This window comes from Dermochelys coriacea, chromosome 13 (assembly GCF_009764565.3).
Source record: "Dermochelys coriacea isolate rDerCor1 chromosome 13, rDerCor1.pri.v4, whole genome shotgun sequence".
In the NCBI taxonomy this organism is placed as follows: domain Eukaryota; kingdom Metazoa; phylum Chordata; order Testudines; family Dermochelyidae; genus Dermochelys; species Dermochelys coriacea.
This window is the reverse complement of record NC_050080.1, coordinates 35,073,229-35,096,730: the sequence shown is the minus strand read 5'-3', so window position 1 is coordinate 35,096,730 and position 23,502 is coordinate 35,073,229. Positions and strand designations below refer to the sequence as shown.

At 46.9% G+C, this 23,502-nt stretch overlaps 1 protein-coding gene across 1 annotated transcript; it reads left to right on the top strand.

Moving 5' to 3' along the window:
• Nucleotides 1-653: 653 nt before the first annotated feature.
• On the top strand, nucleotides 654-7,908 carry LOC119842048 (ferritin heavy chain-like). The gene is given in 5 exon segments (XM_043496159.1): nucleotides 654-683; nucleotides 2,651-2,681; nucleotides 2,684-2,841; nucleotides 2,843-2,981; nucleotides 7,766-7,908. Coding segments are annotated over 5 exon segments (501 nt in total).
• Nucleotides 7,909-23,502: the final 15,594 nt, after the last annotated feature.

The following is a 23,502-nucleotide window of genomic DNA, read 5'->3' as shown; positions in this document are numbered from 1 at the left end:
GCACCTGTTATATGGGGGATGGATGAAAAAATACATTGGCAACACTGTGAAATCAAACCCACCCAACGAGGGACTTTTCAGAGCCAGTGGTTCAGTGTTTGTGTTTAACTGCATTCGACAGGCAAAGTTCTCCACAATAACAATATCAGACATTCAGGTTTCTCTCCCATCCAACTCCCCCTGCTCCCTCTCCCGACTGCCCCAACCCCTATCCACACCCCTGATAGGCCCCCCCGGGACTCCCACGCCTATCCAACCACCCCCTCCTCCCTGTCCTCTGCCCCCTGGGATCCCCTGCCCCCCGCCCCCTTACCATGCCACTCAGAGCACCAGGACTGGCAGCTATAAGTAGTACACCGTAAGTAGCACATTCCTACGGGGAGCAATTTAATACGCTCAACCTGGCAGCTCTCACAGCTGCGCTGCCCGGCAGGAGCTCGCAGCCCTGCTGCCCAGAGCACTGGCACGGTGAGCTGAGGCTGTGGGGGAGGGTCTGGGGGCTAGCCGCCTTGGCCAGGAGCTCAAGGGCCAGGCAGGACGGTCCTGCGGGCAGGATGTGGCCCACAGGCCATAGTTTGCCCACCTCTGCCATAAGAGAACATGAGTTGCCACACGGGGTTAGACCCTGGGTCCATTTAGCCTGACAACCCATCATGGCCATTGGCCTGGTCCAGCATAGGCAGGTACAAGAGGTCCCATTCCCTGGAGACACCTCAGGCTCTGGGGACTTAGGGACACATTCCTGCTTGCTATGGATCACAATAACAGCCTGGGGTAGTGATATTTCTTCCTTTCACACAAGACATCAGCTGGCAAATTCTGAAGAACCCCACATACACTGTACTCCTTAAACCTCCACATTCCAGTTCAATGCAGGCTAAAGGCAGGCTGGCTTCAAATTGCCCCAAGGCTAGGAGTTTTACCTCCTTCCTGGCAGGCATATCCATCTCCTTAATCACATCCCTAGCTAGAGAGATCTGGGCCCCACTGTCTCTCCATCCCTGGCACACTTTACCATTTACCTTGGCATCTTTGAGGAACTCTTTGTCTACCTCCCAGATGTCAGACCTGACTGAGTAACTAGGACTCCCTCTGGCACCACTGAAGTCTCTGAATCCAGGGTTTCTGCATTAACCTGTGTAGATTCGACATTATATTTGGACTCCCCATATCTAGGGCATTGTTTCTTCATGTGTTCGGAGGACCCAGAAAGGAAACACTTTCTGTGGCCATCTCCTTGGCCTGGGGTCTGATAACTAGGATTACCAGGAGGGGACCTTCATGGGGGTGATGTGTCCTTAGGCCATATCTACACTATGAAAGTACTCCGATTTTACAGAAGTCAATTTTTGGGAACAGATTGTATAAAGTCGAGTGTATGCATCCACACTAAGCACATTAATTCGGCAGTGTGCGTCCACAATACCGTGGCAAGCGTTGATATTCCAAGCGGTGCACTGTGGGTAGCTATCCCACAGTTCCCGCAGTCCCCGCTGCCCATTGGAATTCTGGGCTGAACTTCCAATGCCTGATGGGGTCAAAAATTTGTCGCAGATGGTTAGGGGTAAATGTCATCAGTCAACCTTTCCTCCCTCTGTGAAAGCAACAGCAGACAATCATTTCATGCCCTTTTCCCTGTATTGCCCGAGCAGACTGCATAGCACGGCAAGCATGGAGCCCATTCAGCTCACCACAGCAGTTATGACCATTGTAAACCCCTTGCACATTATTGTGCAGTTTATGCAGAATCAGCACCTGAAAAACCAGGCGAGGAGGCGACGGCGGCGCGGTGATGAGGGCCTGAACACAGATTTCTCTAAAACCGCGGTCCTCAGCAATTTCGAGATCATGGTGTTAATGGGGCAGGCTCATGCCATGGAACGCTGATTCTGGGCCTGGGAAACAAGCCCAGAGTGGTGGGAACACGTAGTGTTGCAGGTTTGGGATGATCCCCAGTGGCTTCGAAACTTTCACATGCATAAGGGCACTTTCATGGAACTTTTTTTGACTTGCTTTCCCCTGCCCTGAGGCTCAAGAATATCAAGATGAGAGCAGCCCTCATAGTTCACAAGCGAGTGGCAACAGCTCTGTGGAAGCTTGCAATGCCAGACAGCTATCGGTCACTCGATAATCAATTTGGAGTGCGCAAATCTACTGTGGGGGTTGCTGTGATGCAAGTAGCCAACTCAATCATTGAGCTGCTGCTATCAAAGGTAGTGACTCTTGGAAATGTGTAGGACATACTAGATGACTTTGCTACAATGGGATTCCCTAACTGTGGTGGGGCTATAGACGGAATGCATATCCCTATCTTGGGACCAGACCACCAGGGCAGCCAGTACATAAACCGCAAGGGGTATTTTTCAATGGTGCTTGCAAGCACTGGTGGATCACAAGGGACATTTCATCAACATCAATGTGGGATGGCTGGGAATGGTTCATGCCGCTCTCATCTTCAGGAACTCTGGTCTGTTTAAATGGCAGCAGGAAGAGATTTACTTCCCAGACCAGAAAATAACTGTTGGAGATGTTGAAATGCCTATAGTTATCCTTGGGGACCCAGCCTATCCCTTAATGCCCTGGCTCATGAAGCCATACACAGACACTCTGGACAGTAGTAAGGAGATGTTCAACTGATCACTTGTCCCAGATCAACCTGGAGCTCTACGCCTCCTACGTGTACTCAGCATGTCTTTCTATTTTGACCGGGATGATGTGGCTCTAAAGAACTTTGCCAAGTATTTTCTGCACCAATCCAACGAGGAGCGTGAGCATGCTGAAAAACTCATGAAGCTGCAGAACCAGAGGGGTGGTCGCATCTTTTTGCAGGACATCAAGAAACCCCGATCTTGATGATTGGGAGAATGGGTTGATGGCAACGGAGTGTGCCTTGCACCTGGAAAAAAATGTGAACCAGTTACTCCTTGATCTGCACAAGCTGGCAACTGACAAAAATGACCCTCATTTGTGTGACTTCATTGAAAGGCTGAGCAAGTGCAGAATGGTGGTTTAAAGGGTCGCTGGCACAGTTTACTGACTCGCTCAGACCTCAGCAAAACCAATATTCCCATTGTTATTGCTGCTTGCTGCGTGCTCCACAATCTCTGTGAGAGTAAGGGGGAGATGTTTAAGGTGGGGTGGGAGGTTGAGGCAAATCGCCTGGCCGCTGAATACACATAGCTAGACACCAGGGCGGTTAGAAGAGCACAGCAGGAAGTGCTGCGCATCAGAGAAGCTTTGAAAACCGGTTTCATGACTGGCCAGGATACTGTGTGACACTTCTGTTTGTTTCTCCTTGATGAAAACCCGCCCCCTTGGTTGCCTCTAAATTTCCTGTAAGCCACCTGCCCTCCCCCCTTTGATCACAGCTTGCTTGCAATGGAAATAAAGTCACTATCGTTTAAAAAACATGTATTCTTTATTAATTGATTATAAAAATAGGGAGATAACTCACAAGGCATCCCAGGTGGGGTGTGGGAGGAGGGTAGGAGGGAATGAAAAGTCCACTTCAAAACTTGTTGAATGCCAGCCTTCTGTTGCTTGGGCTGTCCACTGGGGTGGAGTGGTTGGGTACCCGGAGTCTCCCCCCCCTCGCATTCTTGGGTGTCTGGGTGAGGAGGTTATGGAACTTGGGGAGGAGGGAGGGTGGTTAAACAGGGGCGCAGCAGCAGTCTGTGATCCTGCTGCCATTCATGAACCTCCACCCAGATGCCGGAGGATGTCTGTTTGATCTCTCAGTAGCCCCAGCATTGCATCCTGCCTTCTCTGATCTTCCTGCCGCCACCTCTCCTCATGTTCATCGGCCGCATACCTGTACTCTGTTATTGTGTCCCTCCACACATTCTGCTGAACTATGTCAATGCTGGACGACTGCATGAGCTCAGAGAACATTTCGTCGTGTGTGCGTTTTTTTCGCTGCCTTTTCTGAGACAGCCTTTGGGATAGAGGAGGGAGGCTTGAAACATTTGCAGCTGCTGGAGGGAAAAAAGGGAGTGAAGTATTTAAAAAGATACATTTTACAGAACAATGGCTATACTCTTTCACGGTGAACAACACTATTCACATTACATAGCACATGTAATTTTGGTACAAGATCGCATTTTGTATCTTATATTGCGTGCCTGCGGCTTTGGTGTTAGAGATCACACACGCAGGGCCGGGCAACAGATTTTGGCTTGCAGGCGGCCATGGTAAGCCATAGTCTTTCTGCTTCTGCAACCTTCATAACAGCAGCCCCCTCCACTCCCATACCAAGCAAAGCCCATTGAGTTGGCCATTTACTGCTGCAGTTTTCCTGTTAACGTGCAGCAGCAGAAACCAAACTAACCCCCTCCCCCATCCAATTCTCTGGGATGATCACTTTACCCCTCACCCCACCCCGTGGCTGGTATCAGGGAAGATCCCTGCTAGCTAAATGCAAACAGTTCAGGACCAATGCCCCTCCCACACCGCGTGGCTAATTGTGGGGAGGATTTCTTTTCAGCCAAAGCAAACAGCCCAGTAGGAATGGCCACCTCTGAATGTCTCCTTAATTAAATTCCCCTATTTCAACCAGGTTACCATGAACTATATCACTCTCCTGAGGATAACACAGGGAGATAAAGAATGAATGTTGCTTGAATGCCAGCAAACACCAGGACCATACGCTGCCAGGCTTTGTCATGCAATGATACCAGATTACTTGCTACTAGCATGATGTGGTAAAGTGTCCTACCATGGAGGATGGAATAAGGCTGCTTTCCCCAGAAACCTTCTGCAAAGGCTTTTAGAGTGCCTCCAGGAGCGCTTCATGGAGTTGTCCCTGGAGGATTTCCATTCCATCCCCAGACACATTAGCAGGCTTTTCCAGTAGCTATATGGACCACGAATGCATCCCAAGTCCTCAGGGCTAATTAATCATTAAAAAAACTCTTGCTTTTATAACATGTATTATATTTAAAAAGGTACACTCACCAGAGGTCTCTTCTCCGGCTTGGTTGGGTTGGGAGGGTATTTCAGTCAGGGTGATAAAAAGATCGTGGCTGTCAGGGAGAACGGTGCGCTGTGTGCTCTCCTCAAGCTCCTCCTCCTCATCTTCATCTTCCGCGTCCGAAAAATCCTCAGGCATGGTGGAGAGTACCCCATTATTGGAGTCCACGGACAGGGGTGGGGTAGTGGTGGCGGCCCCCCCCTAGAATTGCATGCAGCTCAGCATAGAAGTGGCATGTCTGGGGCTCTGTCCTGGAGCATCCGTTTGATTCTTTGGTTTTCTGGTACGCTTGTCTGAGGTCCTTAAGTTTCATGCAGGACTGTGTTGCATCCCTGATGTAGCCATTGTCCCTCATGGCCTCTGAGATTTTTTGAAATGTTTTGGTATTTCGTCTTTTGCAACGTAGCTCTGATAGCACGGATTCCTCTCCCCATACAGCAATCAGATACAGTACATCCCGTTCGGTCCATGCTGGAGCTCTTTTTCGATTTTGGGACTGCATGGTCACCTTTGATGATGAGCTCTGCATGGTCACCTGTGCTGATGAGGTCGCCTGGCCAAACAGGAAATGCGATTTAAAAGTTCCTGGGGCTTTTCCTGTACACCTGGCCAGTGCATCCGAGTTCAGAGTACTGTTCAGAGCGGTCACAATGGTGCACTGTGGGATAGCTCCCGGAGGCCAATACTTTCGAATTGCGTCCACACTAACCCTAATTCGAAACGGTGATGTCAATTTCAGTGCTAATCGCCTCATTGCTGAGGAGTACAGAAAACGGTTTTAAGAACCCTTTATGTTGAAAAAAATGTCTTTGTTGTGTGGATGGGTGCAGAGTTAATTCGATTTAATGCTGCTAAATCCGACATAAACTCATAGTGTAGACCATGCCTTGGTCTCCCCTCCTTCCTTTTCCCCAGAAACTGACGGGGGACCACTTTTCATGTCAGGCTTTGGCCCCTCCTTTGGGGCCTTGTGCTCTATGAATGGTCTCACTTGTAGGTATATGTCAGCAGCCTCAGCTGCCTGGCCTACAGTGGTTGGGAACTTTTCCCCACACTGCTTCCTTCGCCTCATCAGAGCAGACATCGAAAAACTGCTTCTAAGCAAATTAAAGCTACCAGCTCCTCATAATTCTCTGCCCCTTTCCTCCTCTACTATAAGCATGTTTCCCTCTTAATTGTCAAGTTTTCTGAGGTTTCTAAACTTTAGGAGACAGGCCTCGGGTTTCATTTGAAACCTTTTTAACCCAGACCTCTTAAAAAGATTGCTAACCATCAGGATCAGCTCTAGGCACCAGCAAAGCAAGCACCATGCTTGGGGCAGCATATTTCCAGGGGCGGCATTCCGGCCATCCTTCTTTTTCAGGGCAGTTGCGTTCTCGGAGCTGCGCCACTTAGATGGGGCGAGGGCGCTGCACTGCACCCCCGGCCGCAGCGGGAAGGGGAAGCCCCAGCTCCAGGATGCTGAGCTGCCAGGGCCCAGCCACTACCTGGGGAGGAGAGGGTGAGTCCTGCCGGGGAGCCTGGGCTGCGCCACCTTCTCTGCACACTGGCTGCTGCGCTGCCCTGTGCCACCTCTTATATCGGGGCTTCTCTGCGCGGCTGGGCTGGGGAGGGGGTAAAGCCCTTGCAGGCACTGGGAGAAGGTGTCATATCCCAAAATATCCCCCCAAGCTCCTTCACCCCCTTTCCTGGGGAGGCTTGAGAATAATATACCAACCAATTGCCTTTAATAAAAGTACAGACCAGACCCTTTATGTTTAGGACAGTAAAATCAATCAGGTTCTTAAAAGAAGAACTTTATTATAAAGAAAAAAGTAAAAGAAGCACCTCTGTAAAATCAGGGGAAGGTAATTTTACAGGGTAATAAAAAGATTTAAAACACAGAGGATTCCCCTCTAGGCTCAACTTTAAAGTTACAAAGCAGGAATGAACCTCCCTCTTAGCATAGGGAAAATTCACAAGCTAAAAGAAAAGATAATTTAACGCATTTTCTTGCTATTAATTACAATTTTTGTAATTTTAGATGTATCATTTTAGTAGGAGCTGGATTACCTGCTTGGTCTCTCTCTTGTTTCAAGAGGGAACACACACAAAAGAGCACAAACAAAACCTCCCCCCCACCCCCCAGATTTGAAAGTATCTTCTTTTCCTGTTGGTACTTCTGGACAGGTGCCAACTAGGTTAATGGAACTGATTAACCCCTTACAGATGATTTTATACCTTTGGCCAAGAGGGATTTTATATAACTACATACATAAAGGTTGTTACCCTTCCCTTTATATTTATGACAGCTCCCCACACCCTGCTCTGCCCATGCTCCTCAATCCTGACCTGGCGCTCCCTACTGCTCTAGTCTTGGTGTCCATTAAAATAATTTATGGACTATTTGGGCCCAGAGAGTCAAAGGTTTTTATGTGACCCTGTCACTGTCCAACTTCAAACTGTTCAACAAGACCCTGTCTCGTCTATTGAGAATCTCTGTTGTCATGGTAGGGGGAACATCCTCTTGAGTGACAGATGAAGAGGTTTCCTTTGAGGGTGCCTTGGCTACTGGTGTAGGCCCCTGCACTTTTAGTTCTAACACTAGAGGGTCCAAGGTTCCCAGAACATCCTCTACCTGTGTGTCTCCACTGTCCAATAACCTGTGTGCATCATCACACAGGGGTCCTATCAGTGGCACAGGGGTGTCAGAAATGGGCCTAAATAATTCCGCCATGGGGTTTAGGGCAGAAGAGGGGGAACTCTCATTTGGTTCAGCTGATTGAGATTGAGACTGAAATCTTGTCTCCATTCCAGGATACACCAGGGTTGTGTCTTCCTCCTCAGACTCACTCTCGGATGTGCTGCATGGGGGTAGGTTAGCTGCAGGGGGCCGGCTGTCCATGTTGGATGGTGGAGTTGGTCTAGCACCTTTATCCTGCCTGATTGCCCTGTTGTAGCCCATCTCATAAGGGGTACTTACTAATTACCCTACAGGGAGCAAAAGGTTTCTATGCACTGTCTTTATTTGCCCTGGACCCTCTTCAGGTTTGATCTTGTAGACCGGCAGGTCTTCCAGCTTTTCCATCCCCAAGTAAGATTTGCCTTCCATCTGTCGGATATCTTGTGTTTGCCAGCCATACCCAAATTTTGCAGCAGAACTCTGACCCTCGGCTGGAGCTCCTGCAAACGTACCCTAGCATCATATCGATGTTTTTTGCGGTCTGCGTTCTTCTGAGCTGCAGATGAAGCTAAGTGATAAGCATCCCGCAGCTTTTCCTTTAGTCGGGATACATATTGCTGATGAGTTTCATAGCTATCTCCATCTTCTGATACACCAAAGCACAAGTCTATGGGTAATCTTGGTTCTCGCCCAAACATCAAGAGATATGGGGTGACTCCCGTAGCATTGTTCTTTGTGGCGTTGTAGGCATGCACCAAAAATGCGACATGTTGGCTCCAGGTTGCCTTCTGCTCTGGTCGCAAAGTCCCCAACGTATCTAATAGGGTTCGGCTGAACCTCTCTGGCTGAGGATCACCTTGTGGGTAATAAGGCGTTGTCCTAAACTTTTTAATTCCCACTATCCTCAACACCTCCTTCAGAAGGTGACTCTCAAAGTCCCGCCCCGATCCGAGTGTATCCAGGCTGGGAATCCATAAACTGAGAAATATTTTTCCCACAGTACTCAAGTGACAGTGATGACCCTCTGATCATGTGTGGGATATGCCTGTGCATACCGCGTAAAATGGTCAGTCACTAATAGAAAGTTCTAAAGACAGGAAATCAATGCATACAAGTTCCAAAGGGTTGTTGCTGGTGATGTTCTTGAGATATGCAGCCCTCATGAGCAGAGTTTTCCTTTGAACACATCGAGCGCAAGTCTCACATTTCCTGCGCACATCTTCAGCCATCCGGGGCCAATAGAACCTACTACGAATAAGTTCCAGGGTCCTCTCCATCCCTAAATGTCCAAAGTCATCATGCAGGGCTCTGTACTCTTTTGGCAGCACTAGTTGTGCTCATTGCTTTTGCAAAGGGTCGGTGGTCATTCGGTGTAGCACTCCCTGAATTAGTTTTAGTCTGGTCCATTCTCGCAATAGTAGTTTACCCTCTGGGTTAGGTGGGACAACCGCAGCTGGGCTTCACCCCTCCCTTTTGGTAAGTAGTGTATCACAAATGTCAATATCTTGCAGCTGGGCTTCTTGCCAGTCAGCCACATTGAGCAAGGGAGATTGGTCCAGTGCAATATAGTTCACTGAAGCAGAAGGCACGCATTTATGGGACAGGCCCAAAGCTTCTGCAACACATCCATTAAGGCTCTCATGGGCCTCTGGCTCTCAGTGACTCAGACTGCAAATAGCTCTTACTCCATCCATGGGTATCACAGCAACTTCTGGTGCCTGCAGACACCTGGACATCTGCATCACTTCTTCCTGACCGGTATTGAATGCTGAACTCATAGCTAGCAGTCCCACAAACTGCTCTGCTAGCTGGTCCACAAGCCTCTCTAGCCATCCCACAAACGGTCCACTCTGCAATAGATCTTCAGACTCCCCACTACTTAACACAGTACTCAATAATTTTAGTTCTTTCGTGATTTCAGCCTGTAGTAGTAGAAGCCTCAGTACTAGGGCACCATAAGGCCAAAGTGAATTTAGCTCAGCACCTGTAGCTAGACTCCTAATAGACTCAAAATTAGCTCTGATGATCTACAGCAGATAGACATTTGATGTCTCAGACCCACACAAAGGGTACCCCACTAACAAGTACTAATACCCATCTCCAACTTCTCTCAACTCACAGAGAGTTGGAACCCATGTCCCTTGACTAGCGAGTGCTACTTAGTTGATGGCGAGTCCCTCCGTCATAACAAAAGGCCAAGTACAGTTCCACTGTCCTTGATTCCCATAATCAGGATAATAACAATTTATTCCTCCTGCCCCAATAACAGAGACAATGGGGATCCCACAGCAGCCAAAGTGACCATTTGGGCAGCTATGGGCTCATTTTAGGCAGGGTGGGTGTGCCTATGCAAATGACATCAGCCCCTGAAGTTCTTTTCCACAACTTGCCACACCTCACCACCAGATGTCAGGGTGGAGCTCATCCTGACTCTGCTTACAGCCATGATCCAAACTCAGCCCTTGAGTGATGTCAGGGGGCTTGCTCATTTAATGAGTTTCACTTTGCACCTTTTCTGCTCAACCTTTATTGTCATTTGTGACCAGACATTTGGTAAAACTTTTACTCTTCACAGCTGAGTTTAATAATAGGGTAAATTTGTAGGCCCAATTATTACAACAGCTCCCCAGCCCACACAGCTCTGCTGGTGCCCCTCAATGCTGACCCACAACCCACTGCAAAGGGACTAAAAGAATTGGACATCATAATAATTAGTGGGGAATTGGGTGTCTAAATCCCTTTGAAGGTGGCAGTCAGAGCACATGAACCCCTAGGGCTGCTGTGCTGTCATTACAGGAAGGAAGAAGATTAGTCAGCACCAGTAGATTAGACTCCCCCAGTGAGACTTGAACTCATAACACCTGATTGAACTGGTGTGTGAATCACTGAGATAGCAATAGGCATCAGTTGTCAGGGGAATATGACAACATGGGGGGTGAGGTGATGACATATATAATCAGAGATGAGCTGCCAAAATCTTAACAATGGGTTCCCTCCTCACCCCACAAGGGGGTTGTTGCCCACCCCTGCCCCCCAGGACTTCTGCCCCAACTAACCCCCCTGTGTTCCTTGATGCCCCCCCCCAGGACCCCTGCCCCATCCACCCCTTCCCCTGTCCCCTGTCTGCCCCTAGAACCGGGCAGAAGGGTCTCGTGGGCCACCGTAGTGGGTGCCCACCCCACCCCTAAGAGCCAGAGGCACCTGCCGGGGGGCGAGGTGGGGAGTCCCAGCAGTGCTTGCCTGGGGCAGCTCCCAGGAAGCATCCGGCAGGTCCCTCTGGCTCCTAGGGGCAGAGGAGCAGCCGCTCCCCGCACTGATCACATAAAAAGTGGTGCCTTAGGCACTGACTCCCTGGGTGCTCCCCACGGGGAAAATTTGGTGGGTGCAGAGCCCCCACCAGCAGCTCCCTGCCCCGCCCAGCGCCTGGCCCCAGCTCACCTCTGCTCCGCCTCCACCTCCTGCCCTGAATACGCCGTCCTGCTCTGCTTCTCTGTGTCCCCCCCGCTTCCCGAGAATCAGCTGTTCGGCAGGAAGCCGGGGAGGGCTGAGAGGCAGGCGGCAGCATCCCGCTCAGGCCGAGGGTAGCGGAGGTGAGCTGGGGCGGGGAACAGTTCCCCTACAGGCCCCCCCCCGGTTACCTGCTGCGGCGTGGGCGGTCCTCCTCGCGCCCCTCCCTCGCCCAAGCTCACCTCTGCTTTGCCTGCCTGGGCCTGAGCGGGAAGCTGTGGCCTGCTTCTCAGCCCGCCCCGGCTTCCCGCACGAACAGCTGATTCGCGGGAAGCCTGGCGGGGGGAGAAGCAGAGCGGGGCGGTGTGTTGAGGGGCAGTGGCAGAGGCGGAGTGGAGGTGAGCTGGGGCCGGGGGTGGGGCGGGGAGCTGCCGGTGGGTGCTCTGCACCCACTAAATTTTCCCATTGGGTGCTCCAGGGCTGGAGCACCCATGGAGTCGGCGCCTAAGGCACCACTTTTGGCCAGTTAAATTTAGAAGCCCTTTTAGAACCGGTTGTCCCTCGCGGAACAACCGGTTCTAAAAGGGCTTCTAAATTTAACAACTGGTTCTAGCGAACCGCTGCAAACCGGCTCCAGCTCACCACTGTATATAATTCACATCCCGCCATCCAAGTGATACGTGATTCTTTCTCTGCAGGATAAGAGCAATTCTCTGAAGGAAGAACTCCCACTGGATACCGTTGGGGGTCTGCCCTATTTCTGAGAGGCAGAAATGTGCCCTTGGAATTTTAATAGTGAATGAAGGAGAGGGAGATGGGGAAGGATAAAGGGGGGGAGAGAGAGAGAGATTTACAGCTGAGAGGCATTCTTGGGTTAAGAACTAATTCTGATATTTTCAAGGCAAAAGGTTGGGTTGTGAGTTTTGGCTTCTCCCCCATTAGCTCTAGGCATAGGAAGGAAGGACACTCAGAGCAATGTGCTAAGGCACACAAGATTCAAACACACACATGAAACAACACCAGAGACAAACAGGGCTCTGACGCACCCAAGAGAGAGGCATAACCACACACAACACAAATGCATCGACAATAGATACAAAGACTCACGAGGAAGGGGAGGCATGCAAGAGGCACATACAGGCAACATATGTACACACACACACAGATGACACATAAACATGAGACACAGAAGAGTCATACAAGCCATGGATTCAAATACACACAATACAAACTCACATTAGGCAAAACTTGAAATGCACAAAATGGATTCACGCATGAGCCCAAATGTGATATGTGAAAAGCTGGGATGCACACAAAAAAGAACTTTGGGTTTCTGAGCAGTGAATACCCATGGAAAGATGCTCATCCTGAGATAGCTTATTGCCATCAATGGAGAGAAATTAACAATACAGGTGTACCTGAATCCATATTAGTGGTTGTTCTGGCATAATAGCTAAACTGGTACAAAACCTGCCCTCTGATTATCCACACCCATCTCGCTCTCAGATTTCATTGGTGCCCATCCCATTGTGGGAGTCTCTTAAGACTGGTAGTAACTACAGGACTATAGGAGGTTGTTATTACCACATTCCCAGAAGATATGATTAATGGAGCCACCAGGTATAATTACCATGCATATTGGGAATCTAGGGCCCATATTTCCTTGTAGTCTTACAAGCTTCTGAACTAGCTAATGGCCTAGTTAGGGTCACAACTTCCCTGTTCAGCTGGTAGCTCTTCTGTCTGGAGGAAGCAACCAGGGGCACAGCCACTGTAGGCTTGATTCTGACCAACAATAAGGAGTAGGTTGCGTAGGTGAAGGTGGAAGGTAATTTGGGAGAAAGTGGCCATAAAATGATAGATTTCATGATTCTCAGGAAAAGAAGGAGTAGGAGAATAAGGATGATGGACTTCAAAAAAGCAGCCTTTAACAAACTCTGAGAACTGGTAGGTAAGGTCCCATGGGCAGGGCAGAAAATCTAAGGGATAAAGAAGTTCAGGATTGCTTGAAGTTTCTCAAGGAGATAATATTAAAGGCATGTCTGCGGACTATCCCGACCTGAAGGAAAGATAGAAAGAATAATCAGAGGCCAACATGGCTCCATGACCTGAAAATCAAAATGGAATGCTACAAAAATGGGAAAGAGGACAAATTGCTAAGAAGAAGTACAAAAAAGTATCTCCAGCACATAGGGGCAAGAATCAGAAATGCTAAAGCACAAAAAGAGCCACACCTAGCCAGGGACACAAAAAGATAGGAGAAGAGGCTTTTGAAATACAACAGGAATAATATAATGATGAAGGGATGTGTCAGAAGGGAGCTAATAACTGATGACATCAAGAAGTCTGATAAGTTTAATGCCTGTTTGCTCCAGTCTCCACTAAAAAGGTTAATGATGACCAGATGCACAACACAATTCAAATTAACAACAAAGAGAAAGGAATTCAAGCCAATACAGGGAAAGAACAGGCTAAAAATATTTTGATAACTTAGATATGTTCAGTTTGGCAGGGCCTGGTGGAATTCATGCCAGGGCACTTAAGGAACAAGCTAAAGCAATCTTGGAACCATTGGCAATTATTTCTGAGCACTCCTGGAGGACAGTTATGGTCCCAGAGAACTGCAGAAAGGCAAACATACTACCTGTCTTTAAAAAGGGAACAAAGATGATCTGGAAAATTATAGACTAATCAGCTTCACTTTGTTACCTGGAAAGATTGGAAAAAATGTATTAAAAATGAATTTTTAAGCACCTAGAGGATAATAGGGTTATAAGGAATAACCAGCATGGTTTTGTCAAGTCAGTATCATGCCAAACCAACTTAATTTCCTTCTTTGACAGGGTCAGTGCCATCTGGGTAAAGGGAAGCAGTAGACATGATAGATCTTAATTTTAGTAAGGCTTTTGATACAGTCCCACATGACATTCTCATAAGCAAACTATGGAAATGTAGTTTAAATGAAATTACTAGAAGGTGGATTCAAAAGCGGTTGAAAATCCAGACTCAAAGAGTAGTTATGAATAGTTCACTGCCAAACTGGGAGGATGTATCTAGTGGGTCCTGCAGGAGTCAGTCCTGGGTCCAGTACTATTCTATATTTTCATTAATTACTCGGATCATGGAGTAAAGAGTATGTTTATAGAATTTTCAGATGACACCAAGTTGGGAGAGGTTGCAAGCACTTTGGAGGACAGGATTTGAATTCAAAATGGCCTTGCCAAATTGGAATATTATTCTGTGTTCAACAAGATGAATTCAATAAAGACAAGTGCAAAGTACTACACGTAGGAGGGAAAAATCAAATGCACAACTACAAAAAGGGGAATAACTGGATAGGTGGTGGCACTTCAGAAAAGGATCTGGGGATTATAGTGGATTGCAACAAATTAAATATGAGTCAACAATGTGATGCAGTTGCAAAAAAGGCTAATATCATTCTGGGGTGTATTAACAGAAGTGTCGTATGTAAAACACGGGAGGTAATTGTCCTGCTTTGCTTAGCACTGGTGAGGCTGCAGCTGAAGTACTGTGTCTAATTCTGGGTGCTGCATTTTAAGGAAGAGGTGGACAAATTGGAGATAGTCCAGAGGAGAGCAACAAAAATGATCAAAGGTTTAGAAAACCTGAGCTATGAGGAAAGGTTAAAAAAATGGCATGGTTAGTCTTGAGAGAAGAAGACTGAACCTGGACTTGATATAGTCTTCCAATATGTTAAGGGCTCTTATAAAGAATATGGGGATCAATTGGTCTCCAAAGACAAGAAGCAATGGGCTTAATCTGCAGCAAGGGAGAGTCAGGGTAGATATTAGAAAAAACTTTTTAACTACAGGGATAGTTAAGCTCTGGAATAGGCTGCCAAAGGAAGTTGACATAACCCTCTCTGTTATAAATTTTTGCCTTATTTCCCTTATATGTGCCTTATTGTCTAGCTTCCACTTCCATCCATTGGATCATGTTATACCTTTGCCTGGTCGATTGAAGAGCCCTTTATCAAATATTTGTTCCCCATGTAGGTTCCACATAATTCTCGTGGCTCTTCTCTGATCCCGGTCCATATTGTCAACATCTTTCTTGAATTGTGGGCACCAGAACTGGATACAGGATTCCAGCAGCAGTCTCACCAATACCAACTTCAGAGGTAAAATAACCCCTCGTCTCCTACTGGAGATTCCCTTTGGTTGTGCAGCTCAGGATTGCATTAGCTCTTTTGGCCACAGCATCATACTCAGCTGATTCTCCACCATGACCCCAAGATCCTTTTCAGAGTCACTGCTTCCCAGGGTAGAGTCCTCCATGCTGTAAGTCTGGCCTGTGTTCTTTGTTACTTGAGGTATAGCTTTACATTTAGTAGTATTAAAACACATATTATTTGCTTGTTTCCTGTTTACCAAGCGATCCAGAGCACCCTGAATCAGTGACCTGTCCCCTTCATTATTGTTCCCACTGTCCCACTTTTTGTGTCATCTGCAAACTTTATCAGTGAGAATTTTCTGTTTTCTTCCAGTTTGTTAATAACAATGTTAAATGCTGAAGGGCTAAGATCTGATACTGGTGAGACCCCACTGGAAATACTCCTGATTGATGATGATTCCCAGTTTACAATTATATGTTGAGACATCAGTTATCCACTTTTTAATCCATTTAATGTGTGCCATATTAATTTTATATTGTTCAAAATGCCAGGTGGCAAGTCAAATGGCTTACTGAAGTCTATAACTATATCATTTGACAGACTTTATTTTCCATAAACCCATGTTGATTTGCATTAAATTATTTGCCCTCTTTTAGTTCTTTTTTAATTGACCCCCTTATCAGCTGCTCCATTATCTCGCCAGGGTTCCATGACAGGCTTACAGTCCTATAATTATCTGGGTCATCTCTATTTACAAATTGGCACAACAATAGCTTTATTCCAGTCTTCTGGAAATTCCCCAGTGCTCCAAGACTTATTGAAAAGCAATATTAGTGGTACAGTGAGCTCCCCAGCCAGCTCTTTTACAACTCTTGGATGCAAGTTATCTGGATCTGTTTATTTAAAGATGTCTGACTTCAGCTGCTTCTGTTTAACATCTTCCAAAGGAAGTAGAGGGATGGAAAGAGTGATATGATCACCATATGATGAGACTATGTCATCTATTTTTCCCCAAATACAGAGCAGAAATATTTATTGAACACTTCTGCCTTGTCTATATTATAAACTTTATTCAGGATAATTCTCTACTAGATTTCATTCTGATGAATAGAAATGAATTGGTCACCAAACAGAAAAATAAGAGTTTGATGCCGTGAAGTTACATCTAGGTTATGAAGAAAGTTGCTTTGACAATATTTTTTTGTTTGCTTGCTTGTTTGGCTTTTTTTCCATGCAAAATTTTGACTTTTCAGCAAAGAACAAAAAAAGAGAATTTTGCAAAATTTAAACAGAAAATAACCTCGCATGAACTGGTGGGGCTGAATTGTTTTGCACACTCAGACCGCTGTTGACTTCCCTCACTCTTGTCCCACAGGCCCCAGCTATCCCAACCCTGGGCTCCTTCCCACCACAGCTCTGCTTGTGCTCCTCAGTCCTAACCTGTGGTCTCACACCATCCCAACCACAAGCATCTTTGCACCTTCCTTTGGAGCCAGCTTAATAGGTTCAGGCGGGGTGTGATTTGCTGTGCTAAGACTGACCATGTCTGGGCACACACAGGGCAGCCCCACTGTCCATCCATGGTACTGTAGAGGATGCTGTTAATATGCTGGATGGTTGCTTTCTTCATGCTGGGTTCCCTTGAGGTTGTCTCCAGATAAACACTGCAAACTCAGAGGCCACTAACTGGCTCCAGCTTATGTAGCTGTTTTTTAAATCTAGCCTTGTATGTTTTGTCCACAAGCAATCTCCACATACAGACATGGACTGGTGAATGCTGCCTCTCATATGACTATCAGGCCATCACAGTTTCGAAAGCACATCAGAAAGAGAGGGAGAGAAAGGTGCACATCCAAGCACACCAAGGGATGAGATTTTTTCAGGCACTCAAAGGATTTGGACACAATAAAAATCAGTGGGAAACTTGGCATGTACATTTCTTTGTGGATTTGAAGGTGGCAAGCCAAGCACATGTACCTGTTGGACTTCAGTGCTCTCAGCTCAGGAAGAGAGGAGATTAGCTGGCTTCTGGTAGATCAGATTCCCCCAGAACAAATTGCAAATGGCCCCATCTAGAACTGAACAACACTTACTACCAAAACTAGTGCTTTAACCACTGATCTGGCAATGGAGTCATGTGCTTGTGTTACCGTTGGAATAGCAGGACAAAGGATGATGTGATAACAAACATTGCACATTGTGGCACCTAAGTGCTACATTATTCTTTCCCTGCAGGATAAGAGTGATTCTCTGAAGGAAGAAAAACTCCCCTTAGATGCCATTGGGTGTCTGCCATATCTCTGAGGGGCAGAAATGTGCTCTTGGAATTTTAATAGTGAAAAAAGGATGGGGAAGGACACAATGAGAGAGAGAGAGAGAGAGAGGACTGGTGTAAATTATTTCCTCATGAGACCAAAGCTAGGACTGAAGATTTCAAAGAGAATAGGTTTGGTTCCATTGGGATTTGGGTGGGAGTTGTGGCTTGATACCATATTGGTTCTAAGCAAGGTCAGAAAGGTGATATGGGGAAAGAGACACTCGGAGGTGTGTACTCAGATACACATGCAAGACACAAACACACACAGGAAACAACACCGGAGACAGACAATGCTCTGACTGACACAGGCAAGAGGCACACCCTCACAAAAGCACTGACAAAAGATAAATACACACCAGGCAGAGGAGGAGACATGCAAGATGCACCCAATCAAAACCCACAAACCCACAAAACAGGAGCATACCCACAAAAAACATAGCATGAGATTCACAGCACTCACACAAGCAAGGGACTCAACTACACAAAACACACCCGAGGCACAACATGAGAAAAGAGTGACTCGTACAAACACATGCAACACAAACACACACAAGCCCAAACATTTAATGATGTGAGTACAAAACCAGAATCAAGTCTAAAATGGCTTTGCCTCTGGTTACTTCCCGATAGTTTCTCAAGGAGACAATATTAAAGGCACATCTGCCAAATATCCTAATGCAAAGCAAAGATAGAAAGAAGAGTAACAGGCCAATATGACTCCATCAGGGGCTCTAATGACCAGAAAACCAGAAAGGAATCCTACAAAAAGTGGAAACATGGACAAATTGCTAAGGAGCAGTACCGAATGAGTTATGTCCAAAGCAATAAGAAGAGGTTCTTTAAATACATTAGGAGCAAGAGAAAGATGAAGAAAAGTGTGGGTCCATACTTAGTGGGGAAGCAAAGGTAATAACTGACAACATCAAGCTAACTGTGCTGTTTCATGTCTGTTTTGCTTCAGTCCTCACTAAAACGATTAATTTATTTTATTTAGCGTGTGCATAGTTGTCTAGCCAAGCAGTGGTATCTTTAGTGGTGTGATGCAGTTCTTCTAGGCCACCGCTGAACCTAGTCAGCAGGCATTCATTGACAATGTGCGTCATCATCTATGTTGCACCGCAGCTGCACAAAGAGCTGTCATGAAGGCCCCAGTGATACTGGTTGGCTGCACAGAGACCTTGCCTGGTCCAGAACCTGTTCAACAGGGACAATTGGCAATGGGGCAGGTCAAAATCAGGTGGGCAAATTGTGGGGTCGGCAACGAGGGACTGGTTGGGGATTATAACAGATATCCGTTCCTCTCGCCAGAGTATTTCCACCCCAACATCCAGGCGTGGTGGATGAGATCATAATGGGTGACGTGACAGCAAATGTGCAGCTCATGATTTAAAAAGGTCATTGTGCAGTGGCAGGCTTGAGTTGGCGTGTACTTTCTCCAGTAACTTGCCAGTGGCAACCTCTCGTCTGATATGAGGAGGAGCGATATTGCTCAGAACTGGGAGCCATGAGAGTGGAGTTAGATGCAGAGTGCTGGAGATGATATGCATGGCAGCACGTAATTGCGTATCCACCAGTTTGGTGTGTGATGATCAGCTCTATACTGGTGTGCAGTGCTCTGCCATTGAATATGAGGTGGCAAGAGCGGATGTCCACAGAGCTGGAGCACGAGCACCCCAAGACGAACCTGCCAGCTTGCTAAGAGGATTGTTTCGTGTCTTAACTTTAGCTGCTGTCTTCTTCAGGTGCACATGGTAACTCAGTGTGCGGTCTAAAGTCACACCTAGATAGACCAGTCCTACTTCATGCTTCACCTTCTGACCATTCAGAAAAACATTCAGTTCTCGGGTTGCGCTGGCGTGATGAAGATGGAGCAAACTGGAGACTGTTTTTATGGCGCTTGGCTGGAGGCGCCAAGTCTTGCAGCAGTCAACAAACTTTGTCGTCTCCCGGTTTAAGGTGGCATCAAGCTCATGAAATGTCTGGGCCTGGGGACCGCAACAGATGTCGTCTGCGTAAATGAACTTTCATGACTCCGTTGTTGGCAGGTCATTAGTGTAAAGATTGAACAGGGTTGGAGACAGCACAGACCCTGGGGTAACCCATTGCTCTGTCATCTCCCAGCACTCGTCTTCTCCCCCATATGGACTCTGAACTGTCTATTATGAAGGAACATTTCAACAACGCCTGTGACCTGTAGCAGGACCCGTGATACCTTCACGAGCAGGCCAGTATGCCATACCATATTGTATGCCGCTGTTAGTTTGATGAAAACAGTGCCTGTTTTCAACTTTCTCTGGAAGCCATTCTCAACAAATGTGGTCAGCACGAGTACTTGGTCACATGTGCTACGGCCTTGGCGAAAGCCGGCCTAGTCAGGGCTCAAAATTCTCTCCCCGTCGGGTAATATGAGCTGTAGGACCAAGCGCTCCAATGCCTTGAAGCACACCGACAATTATGATATGGGACAATAGTTTGATGCTTGACTTGGGTCCTTTCCAGGCTTTAGGAGGCCAATGACTTTTGCAGTGTGCCATATATTCGGTAGCCTACCTTCACTGATGACCCTAGTGAAGAATTTCACAAGCCAAAGCCAAGCACTGGGGCCAAGGTTTTTCAGGAATACTGGAGATATTTTGTCACAGCCCGCAGCAGTTCCACACTTGATGCTACCCAGTGTCTGTTCCAGCTCTGTTATAGTGAATGGTTCTGGGCAGCTTCTGATCTGGTATACACGTTTAAACATACGCCATTTGTTCTTCGCTTGTTTTCGCACCTGTTTCTCCAAAGGTGTTCTGGCCACTTTAAGTAGGTATCCAGCTACCTAGTTGGGTGTCACTGAAGGCTGGCAGAGTGCAGTTGGCTGCTGCGCTGCTCCAAGGTGTTTAATGCTGCCTAGATACTCAACATAATGAATATTAACAAGAAGAAGAAAGGAACTCAAGTCAAAATAGAAAAACAACAGGTTAAAGAATATTGAGATAAGTCAGATGTATTCAAGTTGGCAGGGCCTGATGGAATTTGTGCTGGGATACTTAAGGGATTAGCTGAAGCAATCCTGGAACCATTGGAAATTATATTCGAGAACTCATGGAGGACAACTGAGGTCCCAGAAGACTGGAGAAGGGCAAACACAGTACTCGTCTTAAAAAAGGGAATAAAGAAGACCTGGGGAACTAAAGATCAGCCAGACTAATTTCAATACTGGAAAGATGCTGGAACAAATGATTAATCAATGAATTTGTAGGCACGTAGAGGATAACAGGTTATAAGGAATAGTCAGGATGGATTTGTCAAGAACAAAGTATGCCAAAGCAACCTACATTACCTCCGTAACCAGATTCCTGCCTTAATGGGTAGATCGTTGTTTATGCATTCAAGGATCGCCTTAGCACTTTTGGCCACAGAACCACACTCACTTTCAGCCGATTATCCACCACAGCCCATACTCCTTAGCATACCCATTGTTTTCCCAGAGCAGAGTCATTCAGCATTAATTACATTTGACTGTCCTGCTTCCAGGCAAGGTGTGGGAGGTATGTGACCAGCACTTGATTGAAATGGCTAATTCAATACATACTGAGGTTTACAGTTGTACGTAAAGTTCATACAGTTAGAATTCATGAGGTCTATAAAAACTGATTTCACAAACTCTTGCCTGGGCAATTATGGAATAAATTTTCCCCAGCAGGAAGTTTTTGTCACTTAGAGATTTTCTTATGTACTGAAGAAGAGTTGGGGGCTCGTAGTTAGATGAATATATTTGAAGGTTAAGGGGGGCTACAGGGGACCATAATGATATATTCTGATCACCTGCCAGAGACCAGAAATCCTCACCCAGTGCTTCTGCATCAAGCCCATAGCTGACCTACAGCCCCCAACTATCCAGACATTGAGACCTGCCCCCTCCAGCTCCGCTGGTGCCTCTCAATCCTGACTTTAACCCTACCATCCACTCTTCCACAACTTTGGTGATTGAAAGATGGCAATCCCTGCACCTTTGGAGCCATCTTAGAATCATACAATCATAGAAGATTAGGGTTGGAAGAGACCTCAGGAGGTCATCTAGTCCAACCCCCTGCTCAAAGCAGCACCAATACCAACTATATCATCCCAGCCACAGCTTTGTCAAGCCGGGCCCTAAAAACCTCTAAGGATGGAGATTTCACCACCTCCCTAGGTAACCCATGCCAGTGCTTCACCACCCTCTTAGTGAAATAGTGTTTCCTAATATCCAACCTAGACCTCCCCCACTGCAATTTGAGACCATTGATCCTTTTCTGTCATCTGCCACCATTGAGAACAGCTGAGTTCCATCCTCTTTGCAACCCCACTTCAGGTAGTTGAAGGCTGCTATCAAATCCCCTCTCACTCTTCTCTTCTGCAGACTAGATAAGCCCAGTTCCTTCAGCCTCTCCTCATAAGTCATATGCCCCAGCCCCCTAATCATTTTCATTGCCTTCCGCTGGACTCTCTCCAATTTGTCCACATCCTTTCTGTAGTGGGGGGCCAAAAACTGGATGCAATACTCCAGGTGTGGCCTCCCCAGTGCCGAATAGAGGGGAGTCACTTCCCTCGCTTTGCTGGCAATGCTCCTACTAATGCAGCCCAATATGCTGTTAGCCTTTTTGGCAACAACGGCACACTGCTGACTCATATCCAGCTTCTCATCCACCATCTGGGGAACTGCTGCCTAGCCGCTCGGTCCCTAGTCTGTAACAGTGCATGGGATTCTTTCATCCTAAATGCAAGACTCTGCACTTGTCCTTGTTGAACCTCATCAGATTTCTTTTGGCCCAATCCTCCAATTTGTCAAGGTCACTCTGGACCCTATCCTACCCTCCAGTGTATCTACCTCTCCCCCCAGCTTAGTGTCATCTGCGAACTTGCTGAGGGTGCAATCCATTCAATCATCCATATCATTAATAAAGATGTTGAACAAAACCATCACCAGGACCGACCCCTGGGGCACTCCGCTTGACACCGGCTACCAACTAGACATCAAGCCATTGATCGCTACCCGTTGAGCCTGGCAATCTAGCCAGCTTTCTATCCACCTTAAAGTGCATTCATCCAATCCATACTTTTTTAACTTGCTGGCAATAATACTGTGGGAGACTGTATCAAAAGCTTTGCTAAAGTCAAGATATATCACATACACTACTTTTCCCATATCCACAGAGCCAGTTATCTCATCATATAAGGCAATCAGATTGGTCAGGCATGACTCGCCCTTGGTGAATCCATGTTTACTGTTCCTGCTCATTTTCCTCTCCTCCAAGTGCTTCAAAATGATTTCCTTGAGGACCTGCTCCATGATTTTTCCAGGGTGAGGCTGCAGTTCCCCAGGTTCTCCTTCTTCCCTTTTTTAAAGATGGGCACTGTATTTGCCTGTTTCCAATCATCCGGGACCTCCCCGATCACAACAAATTTTCAAAGATAATGGCCAATGTCTCTGCAATCACATCAGCCAACTCCCTCAGCACCCTTGGATGCATTAGATCTGGACCCATGGACTTGTGCATGTCCAGCTTTTCTAAATAGTCCTTAACCTTTATTTTCACCACTGAGGGCTGCTCACCTTCTCCCCATACTGTGCTGCCCAGTTCAGAAGTCTAGGAACTGACCTTGTCTGTGAAGACCGAGGCAAAAAAAGCATTGAACACTTCAGCTTTTCCCACATTACCTGTCACTAGGTTGCCTTCCTCATTCATTAAGGGTCCCACACTTTCTCTGACCTTTTTCTTGTTGCTAACATATCTGTAGAAACCCTTCTTGTTACCCTTCACATCCTTTGCTATCTGCACTTCCAGTTGTGTTTTGGCCTTCCTGATTACACCCTTGCATGCTCGAGCAATATTTTTATACTCCTCCCTAGTCACCTGTCCAAGTTTCCACTTCTTGTAAACTTCCTTTTTGTGTTTAAGCTCACCGAAGATTTCACTGTTAAGCCAAGCTGGACGCCTGCCATATTT